Source organism: Micropterus salmoides, unplaced genomic scaffold (assembly GCF_014851395.1).
Source record: "Micropterus salmoides isolate LMB-PRFRI ecotype aquatic unplaced genomic scaffold, ASM1485139v1 Ms_hic_scaffold_4, whole genome shotgun sequence".
Lineage (NCBI taxonomy): Eukaryota > Metazoa > Chordata > Actinopteri > Centrarchiformes > Centrarchidae > Micropterus > Micropterus salmoides.
Genome location: NW_024043372.1, coordinates 22098823 through 22123605, shown reverse-complemented (window position 1 = coordinate 22123605; position 24783 = coordinate 22098823). Strand labels below are relative to the sequence as shown.

Here is a 24783-nt window from a genome sequence, read left to right as displayed (position 1 = left end):
TTATTTTAACCTGTATGAATATTACTTGTATACAATTTAGGCTTTTTCTTCTCACTTGTTTACCATACCAGGAAGTCTGAAGCTGATGATACACGAGGCAATTTTTTGAGCAATGTTGCTGGTGGCAAGTCTGACTATGTTTAGAACGGATAGCGGTGGGGCGGGTGGCGGAGTGGTGGGGGAAGGGCATCTTTATTCATTACGATTGATGGCAACATTGCCCAGCACCATTGCTTTAAAAGCTGCTCCGTGTATCATCAGCTTGAAATGTTCCATAAAATTAACTGAACAATTGAATTGTGGAGAATCTAAATGATGTACAATGTAGTATGTACATGTTAACAATAGTTTAAACTATTATAGTTGTATGCACGATGTTAACAACTTAGAACTAGCTCTAGTGGGCAAGATGTATTATACATCCTAAGAACAGACCAGGAGTCTAATTGAGACCTGCCTTTATTTGTCAAAATGTGTAGCCACAGCAGACCAGTAAAAGGGACAGGCGTCTAATTGGGAAGTTTTATGGTAATATCAGTTATTCTGTGAAAAAAAGTAATTTGTTATGTAAATTGTCCAAATCAAACACATTGAACCTACACAATTCTTAAAAGCTTACTTACCATAGCAGCTAGTCTCCCTATAATACTGAAATCCACCTTCTACAATATAAAGTCCAACTTTCCTGTTACATTCCCATTCACAGGATCAGCTCAATAACACACATAATGTACACCCTAAGGACTCCCCATTTGGCCACATGATGACCTTCCCCTCAGATCATTTTGAATTAAATGTGTTTAAGGGGCGACCTTGAGTTGGTTTCCCAGTTAACCCTAACTCTTGTTTTTCTTACAGTAATTACTTCACAACAAGCCAAGTTGTGATGCAGCCTGAGCCATCATCCACATTGTACCAATCTGTGCAGTCAGAGGGGTATATGTGGATGTGTAGGCTTTTTAATAGTCATTATTGACAACACACAGGAAAAAAATGCTAAAGCATGTATGTAGGGTGCTCCCACGCGTAGGATTACAGCCTGTGCGACAGCAGGGGCAGAGGTGGTCGTCCCGTTATTAAACTGTGTTGGACCAAAGCTGAAGCTTTCTTTTGCCGCTGCCTTTTATTAAATCAAATTTAAGGCTTTTGATTAAGATCTTACACTGCACTGTAACTTCTATTGTCTTGGTTTATCCTGGTTTATTTTTCAGTCTTTTTAAAATTGTATTTAAATGTCTTTTTATATTTCCCTATGTTGCTTTTATGTTTTATGTAAAGCACTTTGAATTGCCTTGTTGTTGTGCTATATGAATAAATTTGCCTTGACTTACCTTGCCTATGAAAAACTGACAATTCAGAAACAATCATCTCTACTTTCTTTATGTTCGATTGTGACACGTGCAAACATATGTAATATGCACAGCCATGCATGCAACGTCAACTTCTTTATCTGAGCTTGCCGAAAAAATTTAAAACACAGAATATGTGTACTTATTCCAAATAAAGCTCACCTTTGCCAATCAAAATATATAAAACCCAAAGAATCACATCATCATCAATCATTTTCAGGGATTTAATCACCCTTCTGGTTTCAAGTTGTGTCATATTTATTTTTATTCTTTGCTCTCAACAACTTAATCTGTATTCCTTTTTTCCTCTTACTGACTATGACCCTATTATTTGTTGCATCAACCTTGTTGCACCAACATCACTTACTAAAAAAATGCTGTGTGCTTTGCTGCAGGGGTATTTTAAAAGGATTATGTTGTCCAAAAAAAATGGGGACGGGAGCTTTGCCCTCAACCCTGTGAGCTGGACTGGCCCCTCTTTGAGAGACCATCTGCTGAAGTTCTTCTGTAGACCGTCACATGACCCTGCGTAGGCCCAGCAAGGCAATCTGCCACCCAGTATTAAAATGGGTTTAAAGTGTGTCTATAATGTGAGGGGGGATTTGTTCCTGCTTTAAATCTCTTCCCAATATCCAGGTTAGTTGTTCGTCACTCCTCAAATGGAGCAACCAAAGCATTCATCAGTGAAGTGGGCCTATGTCATGAAAATTGTACTTACATATCAAATGGTGTCAAACTTATCAGGGAATTATAGTTGCTGTGAATGTTCACACAAGTAGATAATCAGCAAGAAAGCAAACTGCACATGCATAGCAATACTTTTAGTTACTTTTAAATCATGTATTTTTGTTGTTTTAGACAAACTGAAATTCATCAAGGCTGCTGCTATGGCTTCTCTGAAATATGAAACCTTCAATATACTGCAACAGATAGGCGTATCATCTGTTTTTAACCATCCAAAACAGAAAACAAGGTTTTTTTTGTTAATGAGCTGTCAAAGGGGAAATCTGCAAAGGATTAGTGAGGGGAAAAACAGCTTTTAATGAGTTTCTATTTTTGTGTTTCACATTAAGGTGAACAGCATGGCCTGACCCACTGCACCCTGGCTTTCATGTGAGACAGATGCTTAGGAACAGATCTGTTTGGACGTTTCTGTCATCAACCAACCAAAAGACGACCAAGTCTTCTCCTATCTAACCTGCACCAGTGTACAGTCCTTGATGAATCTGCCATCATGTGGACAATCAAACTGAGAGCCACCTGCTGTGGCTCATCACTACAGCGTATCATGGCACTCAGCTGGTTATTAAATGCATTCATCTGTTATGTTTCTCACTTCACACTGATTTAATGACAAGACTCCTCATTTTTCTTACAACCTGTGTAAATAAAACACACCGTCTCTGAGTGCTGCTGTGTGGCGGTCACTGCAGTGCGTCTGTTCGAGCCCAACATGACCTACATTCTCCACTGTCTGAACACCTGCACAACACCAGCACATCCCCATGCACTGATGCACTCTGGGAAAGCAGGAGGTGCTACAAGACTGTGAGGATACATGGACAGATAAAGTAGAAAGCCAAGAGTTGGGAGTGTTTGACATGAAACCAAGATATAAAGCCTGAATTAAAGCCCTTAATTGATGTCTTCTTCTTAGGGAAAAATTAACAATAGGCCATGTGCAAAGTTCTTGTTTTTGTCTTTTCTTAAAATAATGTATATATAGTTTTTTTCACACAGTATTGCACAGGTTGTGAATAATGCAGATGAAGTACTATGAGAGAACAACTAAATGGAGCATTCAGCATCAATGAACTTACTCTCTTGCCTAAATGAGTGAATGAATCATCAGTGCAGTGATCAGACAAAGCAATGCCATGCATTTGGGCTGACAAATGTAGACATCAGATGCTTTGACTTATCCATTCGCATTTGTCAAAAGTGTTCACATTCACTTGCTTTCCAGCAGGAATCACATTGTAGTGTATTATGTTTGTTGTAGTGTTTGTACTAAGAATATTGGACTAGATAGGCAATGCCACAGAGCCAAGTGCCGGCTGAAGCTTTTTTTAGAACCTGAGAGTGACCCAGACAGCGCAAAACACAAGGGGAGAAGCAGGAGGGAGTGGGTGGGGTGGGAAAGGGATGGAGGGGGGGGGGATATAAATGAGACTGGAGAGAAGGAAAAGTACTGGGCGGATGTGGTGGTGCAGATGCAGAATGCATGAGCGCACGTGAGTGGAAGTAGGTGTGGGGGGAGCACTGGAAAACGGGTGCTGCAAAGCAGCGGAGGAGACAATCTGAAGTTCGAGGCGTCTGAAGGTGAACAGCAGGGAGGAGTAAAAATGTGCTGTGAAAGGGTGCTGACGTCAGACACCAAGAACCCTGGGATATAACCAAAATCATAGAGGATGTTTAAAATAACGATTGCACAGGGAAATTCTTTACAGGAGGAAGGACACTGTGCAGCGGGATTGTAAAAGGAAGGCAACGAAAAGGATGTATGTGATAAAAATGTGAAGTGATCAAGATAAACTTAATAGAAAGAAACCTAAGAGAAAAACTACTGTAGTAACATCCAGCCTGTAAAGCCTGTCCAAGAGAAATGTTAAAGAGTGTAAATTGAACCCTGACAGGAAATTCTGTCGCTTTGGTTTTACTGGTGTTTAGTTTAGATGTATGCTGAGTTTATTGGTCACAGATGTAGCAGTGTTGCTCTGGATGGAAACGTCACTCTGTCGATTGGTCCACCACTGAAATATCTCAACAACTGCCTGATGGATTGCAATTAAATTTTGTACAGACAATTCATGGTTTCTAGAGGATGATTCTTACTCACTTTACCGGTCCCTGACCTGTCATCTTTGCTCTCCCATGAGGCTGACATTTGAGCTTTTGAGTAAAATGTCTCAACAACTCTTGCCATGAAATTCGGTATGGACATTCATGTCCCCCTGAGGATAAATTGTAATCACTTTGGTGATCTTCTGCGCCATCATCTGTCCCATTCTGTATGTTGGTTTATATAAAACAAAATCCTGCAAAAAGCTGTAGCCTACTCTGTAGCATTCTAATCTAAAATGGTGAACATGGTCAGCATTATACCTGCTAAACATCAGCATGTTATCAGTATTATTGTCAGCATGTAGCTTTAGCGTAGAGTCAATACACCACTGTGTAGCCTACAGCCTCACAGAGTTGCTAGCATGGCTGTTTGCATCTAGTGCTGAATGAACAAGAGACCCAAGAACATTTACATTTACAAAACCACAAACTCTGCAGATCATCACAGTGGGAGTTAATTTGAAAAAATAGGTTTAAAAGTATGAACAGTAAATGCAGGTATGAGTAAAAGGACATGGGGTAAGGGAAGCCAGAACAAAGCAGCAGCTCCTCCAACCCAGATGAGACTGTTTGGTCATGTGCTAACCAGGGAGGGCAACAGCGCCGCTGTGCCAACAGTCCCAGAGGCCTGCAAGGCTGCTGATTCAGGCTTACTAAAATACTGAAAAATGATGTGTGTGTATCATTGAGTGGCACACAGCTGTCCACTTAGTATATGCCCTGCAGCACTTTAGCCAGTGGAAGAAGACAATGTTACATTACGATCACTTCATTGTTATGCTACACGATTTTAATCCTTGTTCTTAAACTTTATCAGACTTTATCATCCTGTTTTTCCAGTGTGCTGTCTCAGACATGTCCTCTATTTTCATCTCAGACAGTTTCTCCCATGAGATGAGGTGACAAGAACACACTACACACTTCTAAAACTCGCTAAAACAGGAGGAAAGAGGTGAGGCGGGGAAAGCAATTACAGAGGGAGGAGGAGGAGGTGTCAGTATAGCACAACTACTTAAATTACTTTTGATTTGGATTAAATAAATATTAATCTGTCACCTATAGGATGCCACAGAAGAGGAAACCTGGCAGGTCACATGTGTGTGGATGTTTGAAATACATTTTGTTGTTCTTCAACTAGAGAAAAGCAATTTATTGAGGGAGGTATGCATAAATGAGAGTGCAGAGAAGAGAAAGCTGTCATATGATCCCGAGGTTGCTGTGGCAACTGCTCCCTGTAGTCAGCTCAGAGAAGGTACGTCAAAAGCGTCACAGAGCGAGGACGAGTTGTAGACATCGAAGAGACAGATCAGACCCTGAGCTTGTCTTGGATGCTGCACTCTGGTGTGGGTTTTATTCCATACATTTATACATGCATGTATTAATTTAGCTGACACTTTTATCCAAAGCCACTTACAATTGCTATGTATGTCAGAGGTTGCATGACTCTGGAGCAACTAGGGGTTAAGTATCTTGCTCAGGGACACATTAGTGTCTCACAGTGGAATCTAACCTAAAAACAGTCTGAACAACATCCCACTGCAAAGCATCACAAATATAGGGAATATGAGATGTACTTTAGAGGTCATATCTGATTTGGACCTACTGGTGCTTCTCAAACAGGATTTTGTTCTCACAGAGAGTTTACAGTCACTAAATTTCTGCATATTTACATCTCTAAGGTATTTATCATCACTTAGACCAAACTCTATGATGATGATAATGATGCACATGAAGAGAAACAATCAAGAAGCAAGTGAGGAAACACATCTGATTAAGACGACCAAGGAGGCAAATATGTTGGGTCAGGATGAAAAATGGCCTCTCGATGATGTCTTCTTCCCCTATCTCAGTGGTATCAAAGAATATCCTGGAGGCTGGTGCATGATTTATGTTCCCCTGGGTGAATGTGTCTGCTGCAGTGTCCAATGTTTGGTAGAGAAATGACCACCCAGTCCAAAGACTTAAAGTCTGATCAGGGAGACAAAGCTGTTACTCAGAGATTAGAAGAGAATTACATGTATCTTGGAGAATAGATTTCTCTCCCAAAAGAGGATTTTAATAAAAACAGTGTGTGACGGTGTGTGAACTTCATGTCTTAACAGTACGTAGAGGGCAGTGATACATTTGCTCAATGAATGTACTCAAGTACAATTTTGAAGTACTTGAACTACTTCTACTCCACTTCAGAAGGACATGTTGAACTTTACAATCCTCTACATTTATTTGACAACTACAGTTACTAGTTACTTTTCAGATTAGGCTTATACACACTGTGTGGTCAGTTTGTGAAAGATGATGTAATCATATAGATTATCCAAATAAGCAGCAATAATAAGGATCCAATGACATAACAACCAACCTCTGACAGGGGCCTTTCTTTTGATACTTGGAGAATGTTCTGTGCTTTTACACTACTTTTACACTATGGTATTATTACTTTTACTAATAATAACACATTTGCTCTTTTCCAAGAACAAAATGTCCTTCTTTTGTCCCTTTCTGTATAATTAATGTATTGTTCATACATTTATTATGAGTTTCATTCATTTATTACTCACTCATTGTTGAGCTCAGCTGTTTCTCAGTGTGGACAGCCAGCTGTGTTTTGGGGGGATGGAAACAAAACCTCAACACCCTATTTTTGTGACCTTTAGAATAGGAGGCGAGGATGGGGGGGGGGGGGGGGGGGGGGGGGGGGACGGGACGTTCTCTGCCTCCCATGCTGCTATACCGAAAGGACAGAGCTGAATGGCTTTTTTTTAGCAATTGAAATAGGAATGACGAAAGCTGCGTCACAATATCACTTCCTCAGGTAGGAGTGGATAACCTTGACAAATCCCGGCACAGTTTCCCCCCTTCTTTCTCCCTCTCAGCATCCCATCTTCCCGTTTAAAGATACTGTGATGGAAGTCTTAAAAACAACATATGAGTGGCAGGTTATTATTTGTCTTTGGTGGTAATGAGCAGCACTTTGTGCGTCACGGTGCGCACCGGACTCTCCACCCTGCATGTCAATTGTAGGCAGAGCAGCATGTGATCTGCCGTCCTCCAGTGTCCTGTGAGCACTCATTCAGTACCACACCGACAAGTGCAGCCCGGCGGATGTACTCATGCTTCTCTGCAGATTTTCTCTGACAACTGCGTTCATTATAAACCCTGGATATTGTTGATCGCTGCTAAAGACTCACGGTGAGAAAGAGTTTTATTTCTAACATCTCCACATTCCACTTTCTGTGATGCAAAACAGCGCAATAGGTCTTATCACCCGCATTTAAGAAGATGTAGACTGTTCATCTCTGCAGAAAGTTCACAGACAGGAAAAGACTTTAAATTGCTTTGTTTTGTGTTTTCACCACAGAGCTATACGCTTGTTTTGAGTCACGTGAAGTTGCCTATTATAAAATTTGCATTATCTACGATAAATGCGCTCTAGTTTACACGGAGGTCAGAAAATAATTGCGTTTGACCTTGATTGGGCGTGTTTTGTGTTTGTTTGTTTGTTTGTTTGTTTAAAAGTCGTCGCGTCACTCGTGACGAGCTGTAAAATCAGAGATGGAAAAAACGCTGGGCGATCAGCATCAGCACCAGATGTGTCACCTGGTGTTCACAGTGAGCGATCCCTGTTGTGGTGTTGGTGAATGAAGGCAGCTGTTCTGTTCAGCTGCATTTTAGAGTTAAAAGAGGTCAATGTCCTAAAGTTAGGGTAGTAGTATGGCTTTGTCCCAGGCCATTTTACTTTCTTTTTTCAGTTCTGAGATCTAATGCCAGTAAAGTGGGAATGAGTAGCCTTCAGACTTTTAATAGCCTACTTTGTAATTTCCAGGATGAAAAAGCTGCCACTAACTGTGTTCAGACTAGTAAAAGAGACTCACAGGATCAGTAAACAATCAATTAAGTGTGGACATTTAAAGGGGACTGATTATTACTGAAGCTGATATCTGCAGGGTCTGCTGTTTTTCGTCCTGTTAGTCACATGTTATGTTGTGTTACTGGAAGTAGTTGGAAAACTCACCACTAAAACATAACTCACATAACTATCAATATCTGCCTCATTCACATGAGAGTATAACTTCATGATTCTATGATGTCTGACAGCGAAAACATTAGACCATGTGATCACAGTTAGGGCTGAACTTGTGACCTTGTTGGTGCTGGAAAGTTACCAGCATACAATAGGTGTTCTTTAAATGTGTAAGTTTTACTTATAGTCATCCAGATATGTTGCTATGAATACACTGTGATGATGACACATTCTTGAATAGTATGTCCTGGTTAGAGTTGGAACAATTGGTCAATGAATTGATTAGGTCAATTGAATAATTTAATCTTTTCATTTGTGAGGAGTGGCTGCTTTTCTTTGTCATAAGTGACAGGATATCTTTGGGTTTTGGACCATTGGCTGGACAAAACAAGATGTTTTGGCTTTAGGAATTTGTAAAAAGTTTTGACATTTTAGGAAATTGTTTCTTGTTTCCGCTCTAGTCTTGGTACGCTGATTCTTGAAGTATTAAGTCCAAGAACATGGAGTCACAACAAAAGAAAACGGCATACATATGGCACACTGCTTTCCTGTGCATTACAGCAGACATTATATAACAAGAAGAAATTGTATAATAAGAAACCACATCATTGTTGGCTTAATACAGAAAATTATCTTCTCTATATTGTACCATCTGTGACATTTTGTTACTGTGGTGTAAAATCCAACAGTCAGACTGGATCAGCTGGAGTCATCTGAACTGCGTGTGTTTGGATTAATGGTTGGGTGAGTTGATGTGTTTTCATTTCTCTGTGTTGGCTGGATGGTGCAGCCTCTGATTGATATTACGTGTCTTGTATACTGTAGGATGGGATTGAATGACAAGACAGAAAAGCAGCACTGGGGGCTTTACAGTTAATGCACAAAGGATTATGAACACTTGTGAATGGCTGTGGATTATTGCATCATAGGCTCATCTTGACATGCCCAGAGGAGGAAATCTGTTGTGGGATAAAAAAAATTACACAAGCAAGGAAAGAAAAATGCACATTCTGAGCACAAATTAAGGACTTTCTGAGTGTTTCTTTCTTGCCACCGCCAGGAGCTCTGAGGGTGTTTAGGAAGTTTGTGCTTTTTGTGAGAGTTGTGACGTTAAAGGCCTGTGTGCATCACTGCGGTTGCATCACAATTAAGGTGCAGCATCTTCGCTCAGCCCCAGTTCTCAACTGTTTCCTTTAGCCAAGAATTTTCTTTCTGCTTTAACAGGACTTTGGTGACTACATCAGCCACTACCCACACAGAGAATCAAAAATCGTAAGATACAGTTTTTCTTCCTTTTCATTTCCTCCAGCATGTGAAATAATGCGTTCAAATAACCTATGGGCTCTGCAGTGTTGCATTTTACAAATGACTCGCTTAATAAGTAATGAACCTAAACTGCACCACGTGATGTGGATCAGGAGAACACATGACAGCACTTCATCCAAAGCATCATGTTCACTTCCTCCATGAGGTTTGGGTTGAACCAACCACTCCCCAAAAGAGGGGTGAGGATGGATGTGGCTGCGAGGCTTCAGAGGATTAGGGGATTTACAGGAGAAAAAAAAGCTTCACTAAAGTTAAGCTTTGCAGAACAGGGAAATTAAATAGAACAATTTGCAGGATTGGGAATATTTTGGAAACATTGCGTGAGGGACCAAAAGCTGTGGTGTTTTGTTTTTGTTTTTTGTTTTGTTTTTGTTTTTTTTGGGGGGGGGGGGGGGGGTGCCTGTTCAAGTACCTGCTGAGTTCTGTTTTTTAAAGAATCAGGTTAAGTGAACACACAGGTGACAAATGGTCTCCTGTCTTTATGGTGACATTCTTCATGGCTTTGGAGAGGAATAACCATGTGTTACAATCCAGTGTCTTATTACAAGCCTAACCAAGCACAAAATAGAGGAATAATTGTGTCAGCGGCTGTGTGAAGTGTTATTTAAGGATCAAAGCCAGGAGAAGTATTTTTATTACTGTATAGTAAATGATTCTTGCCAAGGGTACAAACAAGACTATGTATGGGATTTTTCTCCAGTGACAGAAAATTTTAATTTTGATGATGTCCTTGAAACACAATTTTCTCTTTGACCTTTCTGTTTTTCTGATGCAGGACTGACGCCCAGACCTGAACTCTCTCTTCAGCATCTCCCTTATAGCTACATCCATCCGTCTCTTTTCCACTCTCTGCCTGTATCACTTCTTCCTGTTCCTACCAGTCTGTCTCGCTCTCTCTTTCTCTCTCCACCCCCACCCCCTTCCCAACCCTGATGCCTAAGAACAGCAAGGTGACGCAGCGCGAGCAGAGCCATGAGCACGTCACAGAGTCGGTGGCTGACCTGCTCGCACACGAGGAGCCGCTCGACTACAAGAGCAGCTCGCTGAATGTCGGAGGGGCCACAGGGAAGAAAGTCCCACAGATAGAGGTGCCCGAAAACGATGGACGCCCTGCCTGGAACAGCAAATTGCAGTACATCCTTGCCCAGGTGGGCTTCTCTGTGGGCCTGGGGAACGTGTGGCGCTTCCCTTACCTGTGCCAGAAGAATGGAGGAGGTGAGTCACTGCCATTCGTCCAAGTTGCAGTGTTGCACAAGGCACAAAGTAACATTCACTGTCACTGTACTCAAGTAGATATTTACCACTACACTTTTCAGATGTTTTCAAAATCAGTAACTTAAGAGCTTAACCCTGCGGTTGGAGGTGCTGGTGCCTATTGCAGAGTTCAAATCCCTGATTATGGAGGTTTTTAAAGATGAATGTAAATGTTTTAAATAAGCATGAAATCCATTGGTCGATATGTAGTTGCTTGTCTTAATGTATTGGTTTTTATAGTGTCTTAATTATGTTGTTGTCATTCTATGTCTGTTAGGTCAAACTTGCTGTCCTGCTGCCTTTCTTGGCCAGGGCAGCCTTGAAAAAGAGGTTTTATCTCAGTGGGTCTTCTCCTCTGGTTAATTTAAGGGTAAACTAAAAAATTAAAATGTCCTCTTAAATTAAAGCCCACAGTGGTGGGATATTACCATGACCCTTTGTGATAGCCACAAAAAAGACATTAAGACAGACAGTAATGCATACAGATAATGTATCCAACCCAGGCGCACTGAGAATAAAAGGCTAAAAGCAACACACAGAGTGCTCTAATTTTCACTGGGATGTGGTATCTGAATATTGATATAATATAATCACCAGAAAGTTCTAAACATATCAACTTGTACACCAATCAGCCATAACATTATGACCACTGACAGATGAAGTGAATAAAAGTGATTATCTCGTTATCATGGGACCTGTCAGTGGGTGGGACATATCAGGCAGCAAGTGAGCATTTTGTCCTAAAAGTTGATGTGTTGAAAGCGTAATAGGTCTTGTGAAAAATGGGCAAGCATAAGGATTGGAGTGACTTTGACAAGGGCCAAATTGTGATGGTGTTGGCCTCCAAATTCCGCAAATCTCAATCCAAACGAGCATCTGTGGGATGTGGTGGACTCTGGGATGTGAAGTCTGATCCATGGAGGCACCACCTCACAGCTTAGACAACTTAAAGGCTCTGCGGCTAACGTCTTTGCTGTTTTGGCTGCAAAGGTTTCGTTTGATCAGTGTATGTTTTCCATGAAGAGGAACAAGTAATGGATGTGATTCAGTCTGTTGGTCGGTCCACCACTTTGGTCCAGACTGAAATATCTCTTCAACTATTGGATGGTTTGCCACAAAGTTGAATTTAGATGTTCATGTCCCCCTCGGGACAATTTGTTTAATTTGTCCAGCATTTTGTTTTATGACCAATACGTGCAAAACTAATGGGATTCACATCAGCTGCACTTTGTGTTTAGAGCTAATTAAAAATGTTAGCATGCTATCACACATTGTATAACATTATACCTGCTAAATGTCAGCATCGTCACTGTCAACATGGCTGCTCTATTTTTGTAACAATCTAGTTTGAATTAAGCAAGATAAATCAAAGTAATTTTACCCAAATTGACAATAAATCCGCTTTTAGTCTTTGCATTGCTTTCAAGACATTTTTACAAGGGTGAAGCAATAATTCCATATTATTGTTGTATTGTGAAATTACATTGTGATGGTATAAAAATACCATGGTATCGTTTCTGTTATCCAAATTAATTATTCAAAAATAACATTAATAATTAGTTACTGAAAGTGATTTGTTGTTGACACAAATGATGATTTCTTCATCTGCTCAGCTTCTTGTTAAGCTGCCTGTTTAGCAGTTCACCTTTAGCAGCTAAGTAACCCTCGACCATCACAAACTACATGTCACTTCCACTCAGCACAGAAGTGCCAAGAGAGCAATCTAAATATAACTGCACTATTGATTACTACTCCGGGCAGGGCAGGCCAGGCTCAACCGATGGTAAACAGAAAAGAGCTCGATGAAAAAGTGAATGTAATTGTATAGTGATGAGGATTTGTTTTGGTCTGGGGTGCATGTATCTGAAGGAGAACACAGTGTAAACCTGTGTTTCACTGTTGGTGAGAAATGCTGTGTCATCATGGACTGATAACATGCTACATTGCTCTTGTCAGGGTGGGTTTGCCAGGGCAGTGGGGATTGGACCCAAAACACACATGAAACAGGGCAGATTGGTGCAGTACAATGATTTATTGTCCATCAATGAGCTTACAGGCAGGTACAGGTAAGCAGACAGGCAGACCAGTAGGCTGGCAGATACAGGTCCATGAAACAGAAACTACAAATCAAAAGCAACAAGGCTTACAAGGCAGATTGCAAACAGGATGAACTGACGACAAAGGAAGCAAACTGGAATGATGAGGGACAGCTGCAGGTGAGGAGTGGGCAGAGTAGGCCAGGTAACTGCAGGGCTGAGGGAAGTGAGAACAGGCGTGGCAGACAGGTGATAGGGAAAGGAGGGACAGTCCAAGGGCATCTGATGGACAGCTAGAGGATGGGAGGTCAGGAGGGTCCAGAGGGTAATGCAGATGGCCAGCGGTGAAACAGTGTGGTTAAAGAGAGGGACTGAGCAGCACTCTGTGACAGCTGCAAGTTTAATGTGTTTGCTGCTTTACTAGCTCTAGATTCACTGCATATAGGCAGGATTTATTGCCTGTAGAGAGGATTTACTCACAGTAGACTCCCAGACCACTTTTCACTCAGTAATTTTCTGTCAGGCAGCCAATTACAGACACATTAAAGTTCTGTGTTGTTTGGAAGTTATCGCTGTGTGGGCTCCTCTCTCTCATTCCCATTATTCCTCGTCAGGTCTTTCTCTACCTCCTTTGAACATTTCTCCCTCCATTGCCACACCCTCATGCCCGTGACACTGTCATAAATCATACATAATGGAGTGGATGTGCGTGAGCATCCCAGCAAAGGCCCAAACATTTAACCTCACTTTCCTCTCTATTTCGGCTTGGTTGATTGGGCCTTTCTCCTCCTCCCTTCTCTCTGCCTCATTACTCCACTCACTATCACATGTGTGTGTGCCACTATGTAATTCCTACTTGATGTATTAATACATCCTATAAGTCCCGGATAATGACTCCTACTTTGGACATAAAACACAGTTGCATCCTGATTATGCCTCTCTGGATTAAGCTGCAAAGGGACAAATATAGACTTCTGTCAAAATTAAAATGAAATTCAAGGAATATTTGTCAGTGGAGCCTGAAACCTTATATTTGAGAGGGTGCAGGAGGAGGGGTGGTTGGGAGATAAATATATCTCACTGAATCACAAGATCACATTTTGCAAGTTAAACTGATGCAAAATTGTTGAATGAATTACCGTTCAAATGTCGCTGGTATTAAAACAGAAATGAACAGGAACCGTGTTAATTCTCAGGACCACACTAGTATATTTGCATGTTTTAATCCATTTACTACATTTCAATAATAGAACAACGTACAAGGTGTAGGAGAAGCCTACAGTTTTTATTTCTTCTTGTCATTGTGTCTAAAAGGTGCTAAATCACATCTGTGGTCATTTCTGAGGCTGTCTCTACTATTTCTATTGTATTCGATTGCATTATATTGAAAGTTTAGCACATACTTTTTGTCCTCTGCATATCAGTGAGGTAGACAAAATATTACTAAATACAGTCTACAACAGCACCACAGGCTAAACCCTTAAAACACAGAATGTATTGTAATTTGCAAAACAAACAAGGAAAGTATGGGTCTCAACAAAAGTTTTCATTGCATGACTATACTATTTTTCTGGTCATTTGATTTTCCTGGTGTGCTTCAGATAATTGCTGATCATGTTCCACGTTTCTCCCAACTTCCAGGCTACAACTTGGTTCCATTAATTTTAGTATGAAAACACAATTAAAAGTTCTGTAGCAACATAGCTCACTGTGTAATGTGGGTAGCAGTAAGTGTACATAAAATTAAAGACAGATATCTCTGTTGTTTTCTGTCAACCAAACACATTACTTCCCTTGGTCTGTGTCTGGGATAAATGCAAATTGGGATTGTACTAATTTTGTACTCATTTGCCTTGAAATGCTTCATACAGTGTACAGTATAAGATCAAGAAGCCTCCCTGTTTTTCAGGTGCCTATCTGGTTCCCTACTTCATCCTCCTCCTCATCATTGGCATCCCGCTCTTCTTCTTGGAGCTGGCTGTGGGTCAGAAGATTCGACGTGGGAGCATCGGGGTCTGGAACTACGTCTGTCCCAGTCTGGGCGGGATAGGGGTGTCCAGTCTGATGGTAAGGGGATAAAGAATCCCGGATGTTTTTCCTTAATTGGTGTAAATCAGAATCATTTTTCATATCTATAGCCATAAACCTAAAACAAACTCTTGTTAATACTTTCTTTGGTGTAGCTGTTAAAATCTCTATGGCGCCTTGGAAAAAACAGTTTGACAGCAGCGTGGTGGAGAGAAAAAGTGTGAGTCCTCTGATAAGAATCAGGGAAGTTGTAATGTGGAAGCAGCTGTCAAACCCTGCAGGTAAACAGAAGCACATCTGCTGAATGTGCACCAGTTTAAGGATAAAAAAACAAGCTCTGTCTGTGTGATTTATGAAGGTGGCTTTTTCTGCACAAGCAAACACTTGGACTATCTATCTATCTATCAAAGGGACACGATTAATTTCATCCCTAATTTAAATGTATGGTTTTGTTTGTTGTATGCATGTCTATAGCATGTAACAATCAATGAAACTGATATGGCAATGAGCAGGATAACGTTACCAGAGCATCTGGAGTCACCAGAACAGCCTTCACACTGCCTCAGCCTCTCTTGGGTTTATGGGGGGTATTGACGTATTTCAGAGTGAAAGGGAGCCTTTCTTTCGAGCTGCACGGCTGGCGCAGAAGTAGCTATAAATATCTTGTAGAAGATCAGTGTTGAAAAGAGAGCACTTTAATTATTCATGCTTTCCCCATCCTTATTTAGCTCGTGAATGTCCTGGCTGGCAAGACTGCTCACAAGACTGACAGCAACCTGGGACATGCACAAAGCATGCTGCCTCATATGCATACCTTTTTCACTGACGATCTTATACAATTTAGTGGAGGTATAAAATGTGACACCTTACAATTTAATTCATCCATCTATAGTAATTCTAATCTGTCTATGTATCTATCTATCTAGGTGTGTGGCTTTGTGGGCCTCTACTATAATGTGATCATCGGCTGGAGCATCTTCTACTTCTTCCAGTCCTTCCAGTATCCTCTTCCTTGGAGTGACTGTCCAATCAGAAAGAATGGGACACTCGCCAGTGAGTGACATTAAATACTAACTAACAGATAAGGAAAGTTATATGTGTAGCACAATTTACTGCAATGTGCTTTAGAACAGCATTTAAAAACACAATGAAGAGGCATCTTCAGTTAGCACTAAACAGCAAGTGCAATTGATGGGAATGTCATTAAAGAAAGGTAGCTAAATAAACCTCGTGCTGGTAGAAGGCCAAATGACAATGTCATCCATAGAGCCATGTTGTTAGCCTATCATCAAAAATCTAAATCATAGAAATACAATTCCAGTGCAGCAGCAAGTTGCCCCAAATTGAGTTAAGGAAATACAAGTGCAATAGAGGAAAGTGATCAGTCCGAGGCCGTGGAAACAGGAGACTTTTTACTGTAGATTTGAAAGTTGCTATTGTTGGGGCACATTGACATGTAAAATCATCAGGACGTTGGTCCATCTGTGCACAGTATATTATATCTAAATGAAAAATTGATCTAAAGGAACTACTGGATTTTTTTCTACAAGGATATTAGAAATGTATTATGAATCTAATCCTGACCAGCTTGTGTTAGTTTGTTGCCTCAGATGGACCTACTGAGTAAAATGTCTTTAGAGTAGATTAACGCATTCATCTAATATCAAGAGTGCATACATTTTCAGGATTATAATACAATATCCATTTGTGTCATTGCCATGGTCAATCTCTGTAATAGTATGTATATGGTTCCCACAGTAATTCCTCAATGGGCCACCATGCCACAAGCACAACTACAGTAAGCAGATCAGACAAACTGTGTTAACTCCCTTACAACTTTCTGTCCCAACTTCACAGAGATAATCCAGATTCCAGATGGAGTTTATTTGATTAGAAGTGATAATGACAAAACCCTCGGGGTAGCCGAGAAACACTCAGGGTGCATATGACTCAGCAAGGCTGCGCCTGCTGGCAGAAAGACAGCAGAGATTCAGACGCTCAGATTGAAGGACAGCAGCCAGGTGTACAACATTTCACTGGAAGCACAGAAACACACATCTGTATCCAGTGTGACAGACAAATGATGGAACCAGGGAGTGATTAATAATCAATGAATTTAAGCCAAGGCCATTTTGAATTCATTAGATTTATATTGTCATACATCTATAAAGAGTTCTCCATGCATCTGTATGGGTCATATGTGTGTGCATCTGCATGGATAAATCTGCACTATCCTGCAAAAGTAAGTGGAGAATTGTTGCTGCTGACTATAAACTCAGCCACACTCTCACTATCACTTACTCAAGGTAACAACAGAAGAGATTGTATGTGGACTGTAAAAAAAACCCATCTCAGGTGTTGTGAATTGGAGGTTCATGCATCACATACTAAGCGAACAGATGACCTTGTTTGGCTCACTTCACGTCTGAGAGGTGTAAACCAGCAGAGAATTGAGATATTGACCCTGAGCAAACACTGTCAATCTCATTATATTCCTCCTTATGCCCTCTCCATCTTCCATAATGCGACATCCCCCTGCTACATCTTCACACCCATCTCTTCTCTTTCATTATCACCCAAGCTAAAGCTCTATCTCCTTCTATGTGCAAAATATACAGTTGTGGAGCCGGAGTGTGAGAAAAGCTCGGCTACGACCTATTTCTGGTACCGTCAGACTCTGAACACCACCAGCACCATCGCAGAGAGCGGTGGCCTCAACGTGAAAATGACCCTGTCTCTGCTTGTGGCCTGGATCATCGTATGTCTCGCTGTCATTAGAGGAATCGCCTCCTCCGGGAAGGTAGTGGTCGAGGATGAGACAGAAATGAAATGGACATGAGGAGAGAAAAACAATGAAGAGACTGCTGGTTTTCCTTTCCTGAATGTATGTTTTCCACTTTCACAGGTGATGTACTTCAGCTCTCTTTTCCCCTATGTGGTGCTGTTCTGTTTCCTGGTCAGGGGTTTAATGCTGAAGGGATCAGTGGATGGTATCGCTCACATGTTCACTCCCAAGGTGAGACTTACAGAACTGCTTCATCCCAGTATTTTTAACCAGCCATGGTGGAAAATGATCAATTATACAGTTATAAAGTCACTTACTCTCTCTGTCAATCACAGTTAGAGAAGATGCTGGAGCCCCAGGTGTGGAGGGAGGCAGCCACCCAGGTCTTCTTTGCCCTGGGTCTGGGGTTTGGAGGAGTCATAGCCTTCTCCAGTTACAACAAGATCGATAACAACTGCCATTTTGATGCCGTGCTCGTCTCTTTCATCAACTTCCTCACTTCTATTCTGGCCACACTGGTGGTGTTCGCTGTGCTGGGTTTCAAGGCCAATCTCATGAACGAAAAGTGTGTCGTACAGTAAGTTCACACCTGCAAAAGCTATTTATCCTCACACACCACTTATAGTGTACAGATAGGTAGGTAAGTACTTTATTCATCCCTGAAGGGTTTACATATAAACACATATAAGTTAGGTAAACAAGCATGAGGTAGCTTACTTGTTTTAAAGTAGTCTAACTTACCTCTTGTAGTAGCCATGCAGATATTTCTGGCTAAGGATTGGATATATGAAAATGAGATGCTGCATCTTAAGGGGCTACCCTTCAATAATTTCAATATCAATATACCTTGTGTCTGCAATTCCTCTGCCCCAATTAAATGGAAGTAAACTGACCCTTGTTTATGCTCCTCACATCAGTGAAAAATACAATTTAAAGAAGATTTAGAGTCTACAGTCATGCTAGCGGCTCTTTGTAGCCGAGGGCACAGCTGTGTGCTTTTGTGCCATATGCTATTGTCAGCATGGCATAATGTTGATGTTTACCAGGTATAAAGTTTGCCATCTTGACCGTCTTAGTTTAGCATGTTAGCATGCTAACATTTGCTAATTAGCACTAAATAGTTACAGCTGAAAGGGAACATTATTAGTTTTTCAGGTATTTTTGTATTTTGTGTGAACTGAAGTGACTAGAAGCATGTTAAGATAAGCAAACGATCTAAGAGCAAAAATACAGATTTTTTTATACTATTTTATACTTTTAATGTTCAAATAATCTGAAATAATCTTATTGCACATACATATTTATTACAGTGTAATATAAACATCGTACAATGATACGTACATATTATCTCATCATTGCTATAGTCAAGTCTAAAACTATAAACACTATTTTTTTTTTCATTCATTTTTCATTCATTTATTTCAGTTTGGTCATTTACAGATCATTCAATCAAATCATTCAAAACATAAACACTATAGATGACCAGGTGCAGGCAGAAGCTAAAGCTTATTGTGCACACATTCTCACATTATTCTCACATTCTTTGCACAACCTATATTTACAATATTATTATTTATAGTATAGTATAGTATGTTTAAGTCCGCTTAAATGTGTGCATGTTTAGCTTGATGCCTTCATTTTGCTGGATGTCTGTATCTGTATCGTCCAGTTAATTTTCTCTTTTTCTGCACCGTATTTAGAGCAACTAGAGTTAAATTCCAAGGATATGTCAACATATCTGACCAATGAAGTTGATTCTGATTCTGTCCTTTTATCTACGTAGGAATGCAGAGAAGATCCTGGGTTACCTCAACTCTAACGTCCTGAGTCATGATCTGATCCCCCCACATATAAACTTTACCCATCTCACCACATCAGACTATGCTGAGATGTACGGGGTCATCAAGACAGTGAAAGAGGACAGCTTCGCCCAGCTGGGTCTGGAGCCTTGTGTCCTGGAGGACGAGCTCAACAAGGTGAGTCTTTGGCACAGTGTTGCAACAGCTTGATCCATAGTATGTTCTGTCTGTTACCTGATTTCACTCCTCTGATCCATCTCTCTGCAGGCTGTCCAGGGCACCGGCTTGGCCTTCATCGCCTTCACAGAAGCCATGACCCATTTCCCGGCATCTCCATTCTGGTCGGTCATGTTCTTCTTCATGCTCATCAACCTCGGTCTGGGCAGCATGATCGGCACCATGACCGGCATCACTACACCTGTCCTCGACACCTACAAGGTCCAGAAGGAGCTTTTCACAGGTAAACCTCCCCCACTGACCCCATCAGTCAGGACACTACATGCTTAGTGGCTGAAATCACTTAGTCAGCAGAGTATTAAAGCACATTTGGGAATGGGCTACATTAGTCTTTCTATTATTGCTCCGAGCGTACTGAATGCAAAACACTTACAGGGAACAAAACAGCTTACTGGCAATAAAACCCTTTTATTTTTCCATTTTCTCATCTATTAGACTGAAATTCCTCGTCTTTTCCTCTGAATGGGTGCTAATTTTTCTTCTTCTCTGGGTTTGTTACAGTGTGTTGCTGCATTGTGGCATTCCTATGTGGCCTGTTGTTCGTTCAACGCTCAGGGAATTACTTTGTCACCATGTTTGATGATTACTCTGCCGGACTGCCTCTCACTGTAGTGGTCATCCTGGAAAATGTGTCTGTCGCTTGGATTTACGGCACAAAAAGGTACAACTATCTGTAGGTTTGTGTGTCTGTGTCTGCAATTTATCTTGCTCAAATTTGAATTATAAAAGTAAAACATTCACTAAAACGAATGACTGTTAAATTAGTATAAAGTGTGTAAATGAGCTTGATCATTACTGTCATTTCTTTGTCTCCGTCAGGTTCATGCAGGATCTAGAGGACATGTTGGGTTTCCGACCAAACATGATGTATTTCTACCTGTGGAAGTACGTCTCCCCTCTGTGTCTCATTGTGCTCATCTCAGCCACTGTGATAGAAATGGCCATCAGCCCACCAGGATACAACGCCTGGGTCCAAGAGCTGGTCAGTCTGTGTGTGTGTGTGTGTGTGTGTGTGTGTGTGTGTGTGTGTGTGTTGTTGCCAGCAGTCTTCATTTATGGTTTTGTTTGGTTTCTTTATTCTACAATTTCTATATTTTCCTGTCATAAATCTATTATGTCTAGGGTCAGAGGGTGTAAGTTGTTTGAATGTAAAGCTCTCTGATACAGATTTGAGGCTATATAGATAAAACAAATTTACAAACTTTATTTGACATATTTGTAATTATAACTTTTTTTTGTTTTGTTTATCCTCAACTTCTTTATCCTGTTTTCAACTTTAATTTTGTCATGAGGAATTTGAACAAAAGACTTATAGACAAATATGTGTCCCATAAAAGGAACCCTCCTATTGGCAATATGTGTGCCTCATTGCATGTTTGTAAGTTAACACTAAGCGGGTGCTCAGACCGAAAAAAGGGCCTACAGCCACGCTAGCAGTTTTGTGAGTATAAACTAAGGCACAGTGGTGCTTTGAGCAGTATGCTGACATGCCCACAATGACAAGGCAAATTTATCTTAATTTAGTGTGCTAGCATGCTTTGCTAAATAGCACTAAATACAGCTGAGGCTGATGTGAATGGGAGATCATTAAACCAAAGTATTAGACAAAATTACATTTTAGCCTGATGATGATGCTGAAGGAAAAGCAAGGGGTAACCTTAATCTGCCAAATTCATCCTCTGGGGTCCATTAATGTCTGTACAAAATTTCATGGCAATCCATCCAGTAATTGTTGAGATATTTCAGTCCAAAACAAAGTGCTAAACCGACTGACAGATTGACATTACCACCCCTAGAGTATTGCATAGCTTAAAAAAACCCACTAGCATTCTGAACCATTGCACAGCAACAGCCTGCTAAACCCTAACAGGTTGTAGTAGCCAATTTATTCTTATGCTCCTCTCCACTTAGAGAAATGTTTTGTCTTTGGATTTCTTTTTAAGTTGTCACATAATCACTAAACCCTCTCTGTGTGTCTGCAGGCTCAGGAACGCTTCCAGAGCTACCCTCCCTGGGCATTGGCCATGTGCTTCGCTCTCATCATAGTGGCCATGCTGCCGCTCCCCGTTGTCTTCATTGCCCGCCGCTTCAACCTGATGTCAGACGGCTCCAACAAGCTGTCTGTCTCCTACCGTAAAACCATGATGAAGGACATGTCCATCCTGGAGGAGCAGGACGAGGCCAAATCCATCCTCGGCACCAAGCCCGGCGAGATGCCATCATCGGTGCCGGCACGCAAAGCCTACCTTACTCCAGGAGGGAACAAACCCCTGGACCCCAACTCCCTGTCTCCAAACATCTGCTACGGTACAAGCTACCAGAACGCTGCCATCAGCCCCACCACACCGACTACACCGACCATGCCTGCCACACCAGAGTCTGACTCTTGACTTCAACACTCCCCGTGACACCCAATCCCATAGCACAGTTTACCTTTCAGCCATAAAGTCTCCCCCGGGGATCACTGCAGCGCAGAGAATCCCCGCCACTGTCCTACTAACGCCACAAAAATGTATGTAGCTGCCCAATTTACCTGAACACACGCTAGGCAAAATAACACCAAGGAACCATCTCCAGCAGGAGAAAAAAGTTTACTCTTTCACAGTAGATCAAACACTGAAATCAGGGTGGGATTGACATCTGTATCTATTCTGTATTTAACATCACAGGGTTTAAGATGAAGTTCTGTGATCTGCATTTCTTTGCCTTAGTATAAGGATCCTCAGCAGACACAGACCCCCACAGCTTAATGTATATCCCCGTCTGCACAGTGCAGGGGACCTGAAAGAATGAATGTAGAGGAGCCGGCATAGTCCTGCTGGTTGAACAGGTTTTCACTCAGCACACCGGCACAGAGAGCCAAGATGAATGAATGAATTATTTTAAGGTTCGAAAGCAGTGTTTGCGTTGCTGCCCTCTGTAGTGGTACTGTGTGTTAAAGTCATACGGTCTAACACAAAACAAGTTATTTTCTATTAGATCAGATTTCAGTGAGTAGGTACAGTATGTCTACATGAGCACTGACATGCACCTCTGTTCTGATGTTCTAAACTACAAAATACTAACGTTGTGTAGATTTGTTTTCACAGGGTTTTCTCTGTGGAATAGGGTAAATTATGCTTAAGGCTGCTCTAAAGACATCCATTTATGTTCCGTTCTCTTCCAATCCCGTTCTGTGTTTAGTGTGTAGCCAGTGTTGTTCTTGTTCATTCTGTAAACAGCGGTGTACAGTACAGTAAGATGATGTAGGATAATGTGATATTTGTTCTAAAGCCACAGTCTCATCATCCATTACACACATGTTATGACTTGTGAAAATCCCTCATTTTCAGTTTCTCCGCCAACGAGTTAAAAGTAGACAGCAAAACACTTGAAACCAACATATTCATATTATAGAATAACAAAAAGGAAATGCTGAATTGTGCTGAAAATGAAGTACAAAGAGCTCGTTTTAATTATTCGGTGACTAGAAGCACAGTTTGTTCATGTGAATTTGAAACAAATGTCACTTTAGACTTAATGTCACTTTAGACTTAAAATGACAATGCTACAAAAGCACAAAAGAGATTTTACACAATTATTGCACAACAGTGAATTATTAATCCTTATCCTAATCCTGTTGTTTTGAACATTTATGCACCCCTGGAATTACAATAACTGCTGCTGTCAAAAATGTCCCACACAATGAGTACACAATATACAGTTAGGAGCACTTTTCACTATTGACCAAAAACATAACGAACATGAAATAAAGAAATCAGCTATGGACCAAAAGATTTAGCAACTTAAGAAACAAAAAATTTAATTATGGAATATAAAACTCATCAGCTAACTTAATATGAACTTCTGTAAGCCTTGTGGGCACATACATGCACAAACAAAAACATACATGCAAGCACACTTGTCACACCTCAGTTCCTTTGTGATGAAGATCTTTGGCTTCTGGTTGAACTGATGTTAAACCAGATGACAGTCTGAACGGGTAAAGTTAAGACGGACATCTTTCCCTGAAACACACTGGTACTGAATAGTTGTGCAAAACTGTCTACATGTTCAAAATGAGCACATTCGAGTTCCTGTTACGTGGAGGAGGATACCTTTATTTATTTTTTTATCACAATATTCAAAGCCATGGTGTTAAGGATTAAATGGACTATATTTATATTCCTGTATATTTGCTGTGTATGTAGGTGTGAACTACAAAAATTTATCTTTTAAAAGTGACCAGTATATATATATTTAAATTGTATATTTAAAGACTTATTTATTTTATAGTTTGTGTAGCTAATTCTTGTTGTGGGATGTGAAACAGCTGCTGGGAGGTGAAAGTAATGTGTGATGTGAGGTCTTCAGTGAGCAGCAGCTGGTTCTTTGTTCATGAGAGCTGTGTATGTTCTTCGCTGCACCTGGTGTTAGGTGACGTCCACTTACCTGTCTTGACTGTAGGTTTACTGGTCTACTTGTTTTTAGCCACACTAGCACCACCACTGCTTACCACAGATAATTTACCATGACTCCCCTGACCTTTTATCTAGCTCCATCAAGTCAAACTTTTGACTTCTTCTCTTTTCCAACACTTTAATTCCAGTCAGCCTCAGCAACACTTCACATACATGCTAAGACAGCATGCTAACATGATAAATGTATAAAAACACACCAACCTGCTGGAAATTATATTCTACACGTTAGCATGTTATGATCTTTTTATATACAGTCTATGGTTATGATGCTACCTTTGGCATGAAAAGATTATTAACAACCTGACATTTTACATGTTACATGGAATATCAGCTTTCAGCTAAAATTCTTGCATTCACACAATTGTGAATGTGAAGAATAGGAAAACCTCTCATTATTCCAACTTGGGAGCGTTGGTAACTGCACAGTTGCACAGTTAGCCTCATAGTCTTTCTAAGAGCCTAAATTAGCTACTTTTGCAGTGTTACATATTTATAGCAGTTCATTAACAAATGAAATCAGACACAAGCAGACAGTGAAAAGCTCCTGATTTTATTAGTGTAAAAAATGGAGTTGATGTACTGTAAATGTAACTGCCAGCGTTGCTTGCAGCCATTTTACCAACAGTTTGTTGATACTTCTGTTG

At 40.8% G+C, this 24783-nt stretch overlaps 1 protein-coding gene across 2 annotated transcripts; it reads left to right on the top strand.

The window, feature by feature from the left end:
• The first annotated feature begins 7239 nt into the window (after positions 1-7239).
• LOC119886906 (sodium-dependent neutral amino acid transporter SLC6A17-like) lies at positions 7240-23193 on the top strand. 2 transcript variants are annotated; one of them, XM_038697889.1, is made up of 13 exons: positions 7240-7382; positions 9439-9486; positions 10316-10755; positions 14740-14897; positions 15785-15911; positions 17477-17658; positions 17764-17874; positions 17979-18220; positions 19427-19619; positions 19710-19902; positions 20181-20340; positions 20499-20661; positions 21662-23193. In XM_038697889.1, exons 3-13 carry the CDS (start codon positions 10473-10475, stop codon positions 22067-22069), a joined length of 2220 nt encoding a protein of 739 aa, XP_038553817.1. In that variant the 5' UTR covers positions 7240-7382; positions 9439-9486; positions 10316-10472; the 3' UTR covers positions 22070-23193. The 2 variants fall into 2 exon arrangements, with proteins under 2 accessions (XP_038553817.1, XP_038553818.1); XM_038697890.1 differs by lacking the exon at positions 9439-9486 and having other exon boundaries at positions 7278-7382.
• The last annotated feature ends 1590 nt before the right edge of the window (positions 23194-24783 follow it).

Excerpts from the sequence above, each read along its gene's own strand:
- LOC119886906 (XM_038697889.1), top strand. The coding sequence starts at position 10,473 with ATGCCTAAGAACAGCAAGGTGACGCAGCGCGAGCAGAGCCATGAGCAC. Across the intron at positions 17,875-17,978 it reads CTCACATGTTCACTCCCAAG|TTAGAGAAGATGCTGGAGCC; the intron begins GTGAGACTTACA and ends TGTCAATCACAG. Across the intron at positions 19,620-19,709 it reads TGGAGGACGAGCTCAACAAG|GCTGTCCAGGGCACCGGCTT; the intron begins GTGAGTCTTTGG and ends ATCTCTCTGCAG.